General features: G+C 41.5%; 1 protein-coding gene and 1 long non-coding RNA gene across 6 annotated transcripts in view; one reads left to right on the plus strand and one right to left on the minus strand.

The window, feature by feature from the left end:
• CACNA1C (calcium voltage-gated channel subunit alpha1 C) overlaps window positions 1–15396 on the minus strand; it is a 658891-nt gene that overhangs the window by 16363 nt on the left and 627132 nt on the right. For all 4 annotated transcript variants that reach the window (XM_049627025.1, XM_049627026.1, XM_049627022.1 and 1 more), the window contains 4 exons: window positions 14355–14457; window positions 4653–4754; window positions 1477–1604; window positions 915–1049 (listed from right to left, as the gene is read on the minus strand). In XM_049627025.1, coding sequence (XP_049482982.1) covers window positions 915–1049; window positions 1477–1604; window positions 4653–4754; window positions 14355–14457 — 468 coding nt within the window. The remainder of the gene's footprint in view (window positions 1–914; window positions 1050–1476; window positions 1605–4652; window positions 4755–14354; window positions 14458–15396) is intronic.
• Window positions 1107–14985, plus strand: LOC125920058 (uncharacterized). Of its 2 annotated transcripts, XR_007456934.1 has the most exons (3): window positions 1107–1428; window positions 3470–3620; window positions 14374–14985. It is a non-coding gene; the product is annotated as an uncharacterized LOC125920058 (long non-coding RNA). The 2 variants fall into 2 exon arrangements; XR_007456933.1 differs by lacking the exon at window positions 1107–1428 and having other exon boundaries at window positions 3134–3620.

A 15396-nucleotide genomic window follows, 5' to 3' on the forward strand; every position in this document is an offset into this window, starting at 1 on the left:
GGGCAGTGTTATCATGGTGCTGAGTCCCTGAGGCCATTCAGTGATGGACATTTCACAGTGATGAAGATGAGGATGGTGATGACAGGGTAGCCACAAGGAGGGCAAGCTCCTCCCGGTGACTCCATAGCCCAGGACCCCTGTGTGGTCCCCCTGTGGGAGCTGGAAGGGACAGTTGTGAGCATGGCCCCATTGCAATGGTGGTCAGTAGTTTCTCCCTCACTTGGGAAGGGTTTTAGCCAAGTACCTCAGGGCTTAGGCATGGGCCACAATGAATGGAGAGAGCAGGACCCAAGAGTTCCACTATCCTGGCAGAGTCAGGTTTGGTTTTCACTTCTAAAACTGACGCTCAGCCTTCATATCCAGGACAGGAGAGGGAAGGAAGGCTGGAGGGGATTTTTGTGACCTGAAGAACACATGCTTTATCTCAAGAGGATAATTGCCACTTGGCTCCACTCCTCTGCTACCACATGGGAACATAAGCCAGATTTTCTGATTTTTTTTAAAGAGAAGCCAGAGGTCTAGATTTTTATTTGAATGTGCCGAATTTCCAAATGTCGGCAAACAAAATAGGTCTGCAGATTAGATGAGGCCCAAGAGCCACCATTTGCAACTTCTAATGTAGAAGTTTCTCCTAGGAAACATTTCCCTTAAGAAAAGGGCTCCTCCCCTCTTTCTCCAAGAGCCAGTGACACTCTGTAAGCTGCCATGTCCTGGGAGCCCAGCCTTGAGATGGAATCAGGCTTGGAAAACATGCAGGGATAGGAAATAGTTGAGTGGGAAGAGCTTGGAATCTGCCTTAGAGCTCAGGGCTTTTTCCCTGGATTTTCTTAGCAGAAAAGGTGAAGCCAGCCCACCTTCTTACTTCAAACCGAACTTTATAAAGATAAGAGAGTGCTCCTATGGCATCCACCTACCCTGAAGATGTCATCTTCGGAGGCAGCAGACACAGCCTCCTTCATGGCCTTGTCCAGCTCCTCCTCAGCTGTCAGATCTCCAGAGATGGCCCGTCGGATCTCAGGCCCAATGTCATGCAGCGTGCGCAAGCCAGCCTGAAACCCAGAGGGGCACCCAGCCACCTGACTCACCTGCCTCTCCACAAGGCAGGTGAGCCTGAGAGGGTTTATCTGTGTGTGCTAACTGGGGATGTGGTTCAGGACCTCTCTTGTCTGCCCCAGAGTGGAAGAATCCATTTCTCCACCCAGGAAGGATAAAGGGCTGTTCCAGAACTTCAGCAGAGCTCCATAGAGCTCTGGGGAGCTGTGAAGCGGGCAGGACTGTGGAGGGCAGGGTGTGTGGGAAGCAGTATGTAGCCCCTTCACACACCCACCTGTAGAAAGGCTTGGAACTCTCAGAAAGTTTCCTTCTGAAGGGACCTGGCCTCCAGCCCACTGATGACAGACTTAAGCCTTAGCCAGAGGTTGGAAGAAGGTGACCAGGCCCTTCCTTAGGGTGTGGACCCCCCTCCTCACCCCTCACCTGCAAGGACAGGGCGTTCCTTTGGGAAGGCTTGCCCACAAGGCCCTGCTCTTTGCGCTTCTTGAATTTCCGGAAGTACTCTTGGATCAGGAAAGTAGCATAAAACTTGCCAACGGTGACCTCATCATCTGAGACATGAGAAAAAAAGGACAGAAGGGTGATAAATGGGGGAATTCAGTTGGGCTTCATTAACTTTTTTCAGCATCCAAACTTTCTTAAGTTTTTTAAATTTAATTTTTTAAAAACAGGTAGTCTATTAACATGGTTCAAAAGGCAAAAATATACTAAAAGGTATACAGTGAAAAGTCTTTTTACCACCCCTCCCCCATCTGCCTAGTTAACACCTTTTAATAAATAACCTTTCTCAAATTAGTTTGAGTATTTTTCCAAAGAGTCTTTCTGCAAATGCTTTCTGAAAATAAGCAAATATATTCTTATCCCATCTTTTTTTTTTACACTAGAAGTAGCCTATTGTCAAAATTATTTCCCACCTTGTTTTTTTTTTTTAAAGTTAAAAAAATGTATACAAAACTTTAGTGGTGCCTGGGTGGCTCAGTCGGTTAAGCGTCCGACTTCAGCTCAGGTCACAATCTTGCAGTTTGCGAGTTCAAGCCCCACATCGGGCTCTGTGCTGACAGCTCATAGCCTGAAACCTGCTTTGCATTCTGTGTCTCCCTCTCTCTCTGCTCCTCCCTAACTCATGCTCTGTCTCTCTCTCAAAAATAAATAAACATTAAAAAAATTAAAAAAAACTTAGCTTATATTGCTAACTCATTTTTATTGGATTCTAAATAATTTTTAGATGTTTGCTTTTGAGAGAGAAAGTGCAAGTTGGGAAGGGGCAGAGAGAGGGGGACTGAAGATCTGAAGCAGGCTCTTCCCTGACAGTAGAGAGCTTGATGCAGGGCTAGAACTCACAAACCATGAGATCATGACTTGCATCAAAGTCAGACGCTGAACTGCCTGAGCCATCCAGGTGTCCCTATTTGATTCTAAAACTTGAGATGCCCATCATAAACTGACCAGTCCCCTAAGTGCAAACAGTTCTGCTTAAAGATGGGGTTTGGTGTAAGGAGCACCTTCTCCTCTAAGTCTAGGTTTTTCTTATAATTAGACAGATTGGGTTTTCTTACCATGTGGCTTGGCTGAGTCCCTGCTGGGCTGGACACCCAAGTTACACATGACATAATCAGCCTCTGTCTTGGGAATGAACCAGGTGGTGGAGAAGCCAATGACTCTCCAAGGAGAACATTGCATGCCCTATGAGTAGCCCCTTGGTTCCATCTTCTTCTCTGGGAAATGGGCCCAGGAGATAGCTTGTAGGTTAGATATAGGGGCTTGTGATGGTTCTCTTACTCCTAGTTGTACTTTAAGAATAGCCAAGTCTACAGCAGTGATGACCTTCTACATGACAAAGACCTCATTACCATGTGAGAGGGAAAGCCCTGAGTTCCCTGTTTAGGGTAGTTGGGGAGGAAGAGCGGTAGGGAAGAAAGAGCTTGGAGTTCTAGCATCCCTCAGACCTGGGTTTGGATTCTGAACCTACTAGGTACTCACCATGTAGTCTTGGGTCAGCTACATAGTTTTGAAGAACTTCAGTTTCTTGAGCAAACTTCATAGTAACGTTATAAGGATTAAATAATGTACAAAACGTCAGATGATGCTTGGCCTGTGTAGGTGACTTTTCACTTAGCTCCTGTCCTGCTTCCCTTTGGGAAGTGGTTCTCAACAGGGGTGGTGGTGTCACATTTTAAGGAGTGTTTTGGGATTGCGTGGGACTTTCTTTTAGCTGTCACAGTGTGCTACAGGTATTAGGTGGTTCCAGATGTGTCCCTTAAAATACAGGCATGTTTTACACAACAAATAATAGCTTTGCAATCTGCTAGATGTCCATGTGGGGACATAACCTGTCTATAGCTATCTAAGCTAAGAACCTAACTGCATTTTACATATGAACAGAAAATAATTTTTTGCCTGCTTTTAATATATCCAGAATTTTCCAGGAATATAACTGCCATGTAAATTGATGGAAGACCATATTTACTTTGTTTCCACTTGGTTAAGAGGGGTTTACATTTTGGAAAATTGTATCCCTGATGGCAACACTGCTCGTGGTCTGAGTCACCTGCGGTCTGCTGTGGTCTGTAAGTAGTAACCTACTTACATTGGTCTGCATTTGTTCTATGTATGTGCACATACGTAGGTGCATGTATGTATACATACATGTGGATATTATATTATTTAATATACTTAGTTATCCCTCAAAATGATAAACACAAAATGTCAATGATATTCAATATCATCTTAGTTCCTTTAAACACAAACTTATTCATCATATGTAGAGCAAGTATTTCAGTTAACTATGACTTTTGGCGTAGTGTCATAAGCCATAGTGCTTTAGCGTGTATATATTGAAGAACATTTGACTTTAATGTATTTTATATTAAAGTGTTATATTAATATTTTGGAAATTATATATGTTGTAGGAGGATTATTATTTTCATTCAGGGTAGTAGTAGGAGCATTATAAACTTTTTGTTATGAAAAGGGGCTTTGGGTTTGACAGAGAAACACTGCCCTAGGAGAAACAGAAAGAATTTCAACCAAGAGAGGATCTCAGGGGATTCTTTTTCCAGGGCACCATTATTTCCAGAGCAAACAGCCTGGTAGTTTATGGGGAAACTTATATTTGCAGAGTTTCCTTGGAAATTCTGTCAAACCTCTAAGTATTGAGGGGCCTTGCTTGGTCTTGAAATGTAGGATTGGACCAGATTTCCAAGCTGACATTCTGTATCTGAGTTTGTGAAGGGCATGGCACCCTTGTCCCTTCTTCTTTTTAAAAAAAATTTTTTAACGTTTATTTATTATTGAGAGACAGAGAGAGACAGACCGTGAGCAGGGGAGGGGCAGAGGGAGAGGGAGACACAGAATCTGCAACAGGTTCCAGGCTCTGAGCTGTTAGCACAGAGCCCGACGTGGGGCTTGAGCTCACAAACCGTGAGATCATGACCCGAGCCGAAGTTGGACGCTTAACCGACTGAGCCACCCAGGTACCCCTACCGTCGTCCCTTTTAACCAATAGCACCTTTGAGCCCCACACACAGGGCCTGGGGAAAGCAGGCCTCCCAAGACCCTAGTAGACTCAGAAACCAGGCAAGAGATCCTGAAGTACTCACCACCTGCAGGGGGCACCACTTGGTCTAGCAGCTTCATGCTGGTACGCTTCCAGATCTTCTTGATTATGGCCCGCAGCTCCTCATTGGCTTGTTCTAGGTTCCCTGAGGGGAGGGAGATACAAGGCTGAAAAGGATCATCAGCCCCTTGGGGCCCTCCCATGGAGTGGGTCCTTCTGTGTAGAGTGGGAAGCCGCTACTGGTGGCATTTTGCCCCACAGAGAGACATGGTCCACGAGCTTCACTCTCTCTCTAGGCTACCTCCATCCATTTCTCTTTGTATTGTTCTCTGCACTCTTACTTCCCCCTCCCTCCATTCCCTGTCCAGTGCAATTCCTTTTTGCTTCCTCTCTGCCTGCTGCTTGGGCCAGCCACTGGTATCCCTTCACCCCCACATGCTGCTTCCTTGTGGGTGGCACTTGGAGCAGACCAGACAGCCTGCCCTGACTAAGCTCAACAGCCACCTGCCAGAGAGCATGAGGGACTGTTCCAGTGCATGGCATTTCTCATGGGCCTCTGTGGGTGATTGGGAGGTTTCCCCCACATAAGGCATAAAGCATCCATACACAGGGGGGCCTTGGTGTCAAAGCCCTTTTCTGAGTCTCCTGTGGGGAGGATGTGGCAAAAAAATTTCTACTTCTACCTCAGTGTAGAAGTAGAAACCAGTAGACACTGGGTTCTGTTTTGGAGTTTCTCTGGGTCTACTTTTTCCACTGGTAAAACAGACTTAATTTGATGCCACTGGTGGTAGAGCAGCTGAAAGAGAGGATATGGTGGGCAGTAGCCTAAATTCTGCCTGAGCTATCTCCCACCACCACCAATATATACACACCCTGCATGGTCCCTGGGACTGTGACTGATGGATTTTACTCCTGTGATTATATTATATTATGTGGCTCCTATCACCTTAAGATAGGGAATCTAGGTGGGCCTGACCTAACACATGAGCTCTTCAAAAGTAGAGAGTTCACTGGTGCAAACTTCCAGTTATAAAATAAATAAGTCCTGAGATGCAATGTACAGTATGGTAATTATGGTTAATAATACTGTACTGCATGATAGTTGCTAAGATCTTAAAAGTTCTCATCACACACACACAAAATTATAATTATATATGGTGATGGATGATAACCAGATTTACTATGGTGATCATTTCTTAATATATACAAATGTGGAATCATTATGCTGTATATCTGAAACTAATGTAATGTTATATGTCAATTGTACTTCAATAAAACCAAACCAAAACAAATAAAAAAGTAGTGCATGAAGAAGGTCAAAAGATAAAAATAGAGAGTTGTCCCAAGTTGGAAGCAGAAGGAATAGGAGGTAGCTGCTATGGCCTGAGAGAAAGCACACACTGATGCTGTGAGCTAAGAGCCAGTCCTACAATGGCAAGAAATGAATTCCTCCAAAAACCTAAATGAGCTGGAGCTTCTGGAAGAGGACACATACTGATCAATATCCTGATTTGGCTTTGTAAGACTCTTAGCAGAGAACTCAGCTACTCCATGGCTGGACCCCTGACCTTTAGAACTGTGGGCTAATAATAGGTATTGTTCAAGCCAAAGAATTTGTGGTAATTGGTATAGGTATAGGAAACCAATACAGGGGTGTTTACTGCTACTACACAGGGGAAGCAGTATGGTTGAGAGCTCTGGTGTTAGACTATCTGAGGTGAAATCTGCCCTGTGGCCACACCAGAGAGTCTCCTGTGGAAAGTGGTCCAACAGGAGTAAGCAGAGGTGGCAATGGAGAGAGAGTGATGGATTCCTGAGTCCCCTGTCAGATCCAAAAAGTACCTGGAGCCAGAGGATAATCCTGGGCATTCCAGTTATGGAGGCATCCCTAACGGTTAGGTTCACTTCCTGGTTAGGTAGTTAGTGGTTTCTGACATATACAATGAAAGAGTCATAATTAAAATAATGCTCAAATAAAAATGCTTATCTTTTGTAGTGGGTTGAATAGTGTCCCCACCAAATTCATGTCCACATGGAACCTTAGCACATGGCCTTAGTTGGAAATAGGGTCTTTGCAGATGTTACTAGTTAAGACAAAGTCATACTTCATTAGAGTGGACCCTAAATCCAATACTACTGGTGTCTGTATAAGAAGAGGAGAAGACACATGGAGACACACAGAAAAAAGGCCATGTGAAGATGGAGGCAGAGACTAGAGTGATACAGCTATGGCCAAGCAATACCAAGCATTGCTGGCCCCCACCAGAAGCTAGAAGAGAGTCACAGAGCAGATTTTCCCTTGAACCTTGGGGAAGAACAAATGTCACCCATACTTCTCCCATTCAGTAGGTTGCCTTTTCCTTCGCTGTGTGAAATTTTTTTGGTTTGACGTAATCTCATTTGTTTATTTTAGCTCTTTGTCCTTGCCTGAAGAGACTGGTCCAAAAATATTGCCAAAACTGACGTCAAAGAATTTACTGCCTATATTTTCTTCTAGGAGTTTTATTGTTTCAGGTTTTACATTCAAGTCTTCAATCCATTTAAAATTTATTTTTGTATGTGGTGTAAGATAGTGGTCCAGTTTCATTCTTTTGCGTGTAGCTGTCCAACGTTCCCAGTACCATTTATTGAAAAGACTTTTCCCCCATTGTATATTCTTGCTTCTTTTGTCATAGATTAATTGACCACATATGTGTGGGGTTTTTTTCCTGCACTTTCTGATTCTATTCCATTGATCTATGTGTCTGTGTTCATGCTGGTACCATACTGTTTTGATTAGTATACTAGCTTTGTAGTATAGTTTGAAATCATGAAGGATGATACTTCCAGCTTTGTTCTTCTTTTTCAAGACTGCTTTGGTTATTTACTTTTGTGGTTCCATGTACATTTTGGGATGCTTTGTTCTAATTCTGTGAAAAATGCCATTGGTATTAAAAAATTTTTTTTAATGTTTATTTTTGAGAGAGACAGTGTGTGAGCGGGGGAGGGGCAGAGAGAGAGACACACACACACAGAATCCGAAGCAGGCTGCAGGCTCTGAGCTGTCAGCACAGAGCCTGACATGGGGCTCAAACTCACAAACCCTGAGATCATGACGTGATCTAATGTCAGATACCTAACTGACTAAGCCACCCAGGTGCCCCGCCCTTAGTATTTTGGTAGGGAGTGCACTGAATCTGTAGAATGCTTTGGGTAGCATGGACATTTTAACAATATTAATTCTTCCAATCCATGAGCACAAAATATCTTTCCATTTATTCATGTTGTCAATTTCTTTCATCAATGTCTTAAACAGTATTCAGAGTACAGGTCTTTCACTTCCTTGGTTGAATGTATTATAGGTATTTCATTATTTTTGATACAATTGTAAATGGAACTGTTTCCTTACTTTATTTTTCTGATAGTTATTAGTGTATAGAAACAGTGATTTCTGTATGTTAGTTTTGCATCCTGTGACTTTACTGAATTCATTTATCACCTGTAATAGATTTGGTGGAGTCTCTAGGGTTTTCTCTACACAATATCATGTCATCTGCAAATAGTGACAGTTTTACTTTTTCCTGTTCAATTTGGATGCCTTTATTTCTTTTTCTTGCCTAATTTCTGGCTAGGACTTCCAATACTACGTTGAATTAAAGTGGTAAGAGTGCACATACTTGTCTTGTTCCTGATTGTACAGGAAAAGCTTCAGCTTTCATCACTGACTATGGTGTTAGCTGTGGGTTTGTCATATATGGCCTTTATTATGTTGAGATACATTCCTTCTATACCTACTTTATTGACACTTTTGATCATAAAATGAATGTTGAATTTGTTAAGTGCTTTTTTCTGCATCTATTGAGATCATCATATGATTTTTTATCCTTTGTTTTGTTAATGTGGTATATCACATTGATTAATTTGTGGATGTTGAACCATCCTTGCATCTCTGGAATAAATCTTGCTTGATTGTGATGTATAATCCTTTTAATGTATTGTTGAATTTGGTTTGCTAATATTTTGTTAGGAGTTTTACATCTATATTATCAGGGATACTGGCCTGTAATTTTCTTTCTTGTGGTATTTTTGTCTGGTTTTGGTATCAGACAAATGATACCTTCCTTCCTCTTTAATCTTTTGGAATAATTTGAGAAGAATAGGTACTAACTCTTCTTCTTAAATTTTTTAAATTTATTTTTATTTTTTAATTAAAATTTTTTTAATGTTTATTTTTGAGAGAGCGAGAGAGAGACAGAGCATGAACAGGGGGAGAGGCAGAGAGAGAGGGAGACACAGAATCAGAAGCAGACTCCAGGCTCTGAGCTGTCAGCACAGAGCCCGACATGGGGCTTGAACTCTATGAGATCATGACCCAAGCCAAAGTTGGATGCTTAACCGACTGAGAGAGAGAGAGAGAGAGAGAGAGACAGCGAGCTAACAGGGGAGGGGCAGGGGGGGGAGAGAGAGAATCCCAAGCAGGCTCCACACTGTCAGCACAGAGCCCAATGTGGGGCTTGAACCCATGAACTGTGACTATGACCCACCCATGAACCATGAGACTATGATCTGAGCCAAAATTGAGTCAGACACTTAACCGACTGAGCCACCCAGGTGCCCTGATACTAACTCTTTTTTAAATGTTTAGTAGAGTTCACTTGTGAAGCTGTCTGGTCCTGGACTTTTGTTTTTCAGAAGTTTTAAAATTACTGTTTCAATTTTATGAATTGTAATTGGCCTATTCATATTTTCTATTTTTGTGTGTGTGTGATTCAGTCTTTGGAAGGTTATGTGTTTCTAGGAATTTATTCATTTTTTTTTTTTAGGTTTTTTGATTTGTTGGTATATAATTGTAGTAAACTCTTACCCTTTGTATTTCTTTTCTTTTTAATTTTTAAAAATGTTTATTTATTTTTGAGCAGGGGAGGGGCAGAGAGAGAGGGAGAAACTGAAGCAGGCTCCAGGCTCTAAACTGTCAGCACAGAGCCTGACGCAGGGCTTGAACCCACGAACCGTGAGATCATGACCTGAGTTGAAGTCTGACTCTTAACCAACTGAGCCACCCAGGCACCCCTTACCCTTTGTACTTCTGTGGTGTCAGTTGTAACTTTTCTTTCATTTCTGATTTTATTTATTTGGGTCCTCTATCTTTTACTCTTGAGTTTGGCTACTGATTTTATTTATCTTTTCAAAGAACCAGCTCTTACTTTCACTGATCTTTTCTTTTCTTTTTTTTTTTTTCTCCCCAATCTCTGTTTACTGTATTTCCACTCTGGACTTTATTATTTCCTTCCCTCTACTAATGTTGGGTTTTGTTCCTCTTTTTCTAGTTCCTTTATAACGTTAGATGGTTTATTTGGGATTTTTTTTGTTTCTTGAGGTAGGCCTGTATCATTATGAGTTTCCCTCTTAGAATTGCTTATGTTGCATCCCATAGATTTTGGAAAGTTGTATCTCCATTTTCATTTGTCTCAAGGTATTTTTGTTTGTTTGTTTCCTCTTTGATTTCTTTGTTGACCCATTGGTTGTTTAGTAACAAGTTGTTCAGTCTCCACATGTTTGTGGGTTTTTTTCCAGTTTTCTTTTTGTAATTAATTTCTAGTGTCATACCATTATGTTTGGAAAAGATGCTTGATATGATGTCAGTCTTCTTGAATTTCCTGAAACTTGTTTTGTGGCTGAACTATCCTGGAAAATGTTCCATGTGCAGTTGAATAGAATGTGTATTCTGCTGTTTTGGATGAAACGTTCTATATATATTTATTAAGTCCATCTGGTCCAATGTGTCATTTAAGGCCAATATTTCCTTATTGATTCTCTGGATGATTTATCCATTGATTAAGTGGGATATTAAAGTTCCCTACTATTATTGTATTAATGTCAATTTCTCCCTTTATGCCTATTAATATTTGCTTTATATATTTAAATGCTTTATGTTGGGTGTATAAATATTTACAAATGTTATATCCTCTTCTTGGATTGAACATTTTATCATTGTGTAATGCTCTTCTTTGTATTTTGTTATAGTCCTTGTTTTAAAGTCTATTTTGTCTAATATGAGTACTGCCTCACTAACTTTCTTTTTGTTTCCATTTCCCTGGAATATCTTTTTACATCTCTTCACTTTCAGTCTCCGAGTGGCTTTAGATCTGAAATGACTCTCTTATAGGCAGCATATAAATGGGTCTTGTTTTTTATCTATTCAGACACCCTATGTCTTTTGATTGGAGCATTTAGTCCATTTATTTTTGATGTGATTATTAATAGGTATGTACTATCATCATTTGGTCAATTGTTTTCTGGTTATTATTGCAGTTCTTCTCTGTTTCATTTTTCTTCTTTTGGTGTCTTCCACTGTGGTTTGATGGTTCTTTAGTTATGTTGGGGTTTCTTTCTCTTTATTTTTGTTTATCTATTGTAGGTTTTGGTTTGTGGTTACCATGATGTTCATAAATATTGCTCTCTCTCTATATATAGCAGTTTATTTTAAGCTAATAGTCACTTCAGTTTGAACAAAACTTGTTTTTAGTTTGAACACATTCTAAAAGCACTACATTTTTACCCACCACCTGCAATATTTTATGTTTTTGATGTTATATTTGATATATTTTTTATTTTGTGTATTATTTACTTACTGTAGTTATAGTTAAATTACTATTTTTGTTTTCTTAATATTCATACTATCTTTTTTTAAATGTTTATTTATTTTTGACAGAGAGAGAAACAGAGCATGAGCAGGGGAGGGGTAGAGAGAGAGGGAGACATAAAATCTGAAATAGGCTCCAGGCTCTGAGCTGTCAGCACAGAGCCCAATGTGGGGCTTGAACTCACAGACCACGAGATCATGACCTGAGCTGAAGTCAGATGCTCAACTGACTGAGCCACCCAGGCACCCCTATTCATACTATCTTTTTAAGTGGCTGATTTACTGGTAAATATAAGTATATAAATATATATATTCTCTTTATCAGTGAGTTTTTTCTTCATGTACTATTTCCAGTTATGGCCTTTTCTGCTTAAAGAAGACCATTTAACATTTCTGATAAGCTTGGTTTAGTGGCGAGGAACTCCTTTAACTTTTGCTTGTCTAAGAAACTATCTCGCCTTCCATTCTGAATGATAACCTTGCCAGGTAGAGCATTCTTGGTTGACAGTTTTTTCTTTCAATACTCTGAATATATTATGCCACTCACTTCTGGCCTGCAAAATTTATGCTGAAAAATATGATGATAGTTTTATGGGGGGGTTCCTTTGGGCATAACAAGTTGTTTTTCTCTTGTTGCTTTAAAATTTTTTCCCCTTGTCTTTAACTTTTGACAATTTAATAATATTCCTTGGTATAGGTCTCTTTGGGTTCTCTTTTAGGACTTTTTGTGCTTCCTGGACCTGGATGTCTGTTTTCTTTCCCAGGTTAGGGAAGTTTTCAGTCATTATTTCTTCAAATAAGTTTCCTGCCCCCCCGCCCCCGTCTCCTTCTGGAACTCTTATAATGTGAATTTTAGTGCATTTGATGTTGTTCTAGAGGTTTTTAAAACTATTCTCATTTCTAAAAATTCTTTTTTCTTTTTGCTGTTCTGACGGGATGATTTCCACTATTCTGTCTTCCAAATTGCTGATCCACTCTTCTGTATCATCTAATCTGCTGTTGATTTCTAGTGTATTTTTCAATTCAATTCTTGTATTCTTCTTCATCTCTGTGACTTCTGTTTTGTACTTTCTTATATTTTGTAACTCTTTGTTGAAGTTCTCACTGTGTTCTTTCATTCTTATCCTGAGTTTGGTGAGTATCTTTATGGCCATTACTTTGAAATCTGTCTGGTAAATTACCTATCTCCATTTCATCAGGGATCCCCCCCCCCCGGGTTTTATTTTTCTTTTTCATTTAGAACATATTCTTCTGTCTCCTCATTTTGTTTGACTTTCAATTTTTGTTTCTACAAATTAGGTGGAATAACTACCTCTCCTATTCTCAAGGAGTGGCCTCATGTAGGAACATCCCCTGTGTAGATTGCATGTGCCTGGAAGTTTTGGCTGGCTGGCTGGAGTTGAAGCCAGCATGGCCTCAGGGAGTCAAGGGACATACGGTGCATGGATCACCCTGATGGAATGGCTGGAGCTCAACCGACACTGGCTGGGGGTGTCCTGGGGTGCACTGAGACCAGGTCACCTTGGTGGGTTGGCTGGAGTTGGTGGGCATGGGTGGGGGCTACCTGGGGGAAGCTGGTGTGGGCTAAGGGCCTGGGGCTCATTGGAGCAACCCTATCAAGCCAACTAGAGCACTTAGACCCTGCTCTCATCTGCATTATCAAGGTGAAAGAGGAATGTAAACAATGGTGCTTTTTGGTACCTCCAACCTGGAAAGAATTCCAGTACTCCCCCCACCATTTAGTGGATGTAAATGGATTTCCTTCACTTATAGTCCTGTTGCCTGTTTTCCCCCTGTGTCTCAGGGTAGGTGAGTCTGGGTGCAGGTCCCTCAGTGCTATCCCTCCTCACTGCAGGTCATCACATTGGTCAGGGTGTTCCCATGGTTACCATGTTTTCATCTTTCCTGCCATTCTCTGTGTGGCGCCTCTAACATTTGTTGTGCAGAAGCTGTTTTTCAGGATGAATTGCTCTATATGTGGGTGTAGATTTGGTGTGTCCTTGGGAGGAGGTGAATTCAGGGTCTTCTTACACCAGAATCTCAGACTGCCTCCTTCAGCCTTTGTTTCTCTTTAGTTTGGCAGCATAACTTGAACTATTTTCAATTTTTTAAAGATTAGCTCATTACTTTGACATGTGTCTTGCTGGCCTGGTTCTTGTTTTCCTTCATTGTAGATGTTTCTATTATTTTGTGGAAGGATTTAACTGAGAAATGGCACTTCTTTGGATTCTTCACTGAACTGAATTCCCACACATCATTATCATTCTTATTTTACAAATGAAGAAACTGAAGTAGAGAGAGAATAAATGCCTTATCAAGTTTTAAACAAGCTTCAACAGCTGACTTTGAGGCAGGTGGTCTTTTGACCAAACTCTAGGAACCATTGTAATTAAGCTAGAAGCTCTTGGAGAGCAATTGCATCTTCTTAGGTACATTCTATATAGCCTTTTCCACAGAGTGGTTCAGAAATACTTATCAATTACAAAGACAGCTGATTATCTCAGCCAAGGCTGCTGCTAGCCCATAGGGCACATTTGTGCAAACCAGAAGGCATCCCTTCAGGTGGACACATCCCTGAGGGAGCATGGCCCGGCTAGCAAAGCACAGGTGAGATCTTAACCCATACCTGTCAGCTAGCTGAGCACCTTGATCCAGGCACAGCCTGTATAATTGTATGTGATTACCTTGACCATAATCACCATTTGCCAATATGACCCCTTCCTGACACTTCTAATTTAAAAAGAAAGGTAAACATTTGAGAGATCCACACAGTCAGTAAAATTTCATTTAGATGGGGCTTAGTCCTGTTTCAGGTAACACTCATCACCTTCTGCTTTTGAACTATAAGCTATGACTTCAAGATATCACCCAGAATCATTCATAGAAATTGATGGAAAGCTAGGGTTCAAAATAAATAGGCTAAAGGCCAAAAGGCCATTCAAGGAGCAAAGGAAACATGAGCAGGCCAGGCCTCTTCAGCATGTGAAGGTTATCACTGAGCCGCTGCTCTGATACACAGGATGGGAAGATCCTGGGAGCACTTTATAGCCTATTGGTTTCCTCTTTTGTTAACCTGTTAGACCTTCTGAATGGCTCTCCCAGTGGCCCTCAGATGACCCTTACCTTCTGTTTTGATCCGCAGGGCTGTCCGGACTAGGGCAAACAGGGTGGCATTGAACATGACAGTCCCATCACTGTTCAGAGGCATGTTCATGGAGACCAGGCGCTGGAGGAGAAAGGGAGGCAAAGCTGGTGATTACAGCAAACAGTTCTCAAAGGACCTACAGAGCCACCATGGCAGGAGAATGCCAGGAGGGAGCCTTGAAACTTGTGTGTGTGTTGGGAGCAGGTGGGGGTTGAGGCATGGGTCACTAAAATGTATTCAAAATCTGTTCTGGGGAGAATCTCAGTTCTGCCATAAGTACTTTCACCCTACCACACAGAGTGAAGGAAGAATGGAAATTGTCCTTATTAGACACTTGCCTCCACAAAAGGATGGTAAGCCCACACAACCCCCTCCTCTGCTCAAATGTCTTCTCAGGCATATTGGTGTGCTTTCTACTGGCAACGAAGAACAGCTGCATGCCAGGCATTTGCCAGGAGCCCACCTGCCAGCAGCATTCATCCAAAGCCTTGACAAGAGAGACAGTAATGGCAGGTTTGCATGCAGGAGGTGTAGTGTATCTTCTTTTCTGTATATTGAAAAATATACCTCTGCATCAAGCTGAATTAAAAGCTTGTTGACTGGATTGGATCAGATTGCCCTTTTCCCTCCATTCTCACCACCCAAAATAGCTGCTATTGCATTGTGCCCTGGTGTGCGGCCCTCAGCACACACCAGAGTAATTATGAGAAACAGCACCATTCTGGCATCTGCTCTCAAGATGTGGTCAAAGATCTTATTCGTTAGATCATATGGTGTCCCATTAACCATAGTGCCAAAAAGGTTTATAATTTTCCTGAGTGACTGGATCTTCTTGACTCTCAAGGACAGTGTGAATTGTGGACTGGCCGTGGGGAAGCTCAACACCCAGGCAGTCTGGAAGGCACAAAGACACACTGTCATCTTGTGCAGGCCACATTTGTCCCTGCTCTTTTGTCCATTGTGCTTTGACTTTACATTTAATTTGTGCTCTATTTTTTGGTCTTATCTTCTATAGCCTTG

The sequence above is a fragment of the Panthera uncia genome, chromosome B4 (genome assembly GCF_023721935.1).
Source record: "Panthera uncia isolate 11264 chromosome B4, Puncia_PCG_1.0, whole genome shotgun sequence".
NCBI lineage: Eukaryota > Metazoa > Chordata > Mammalia > Carnivora > Felidae > Panthera > Panthera uncia.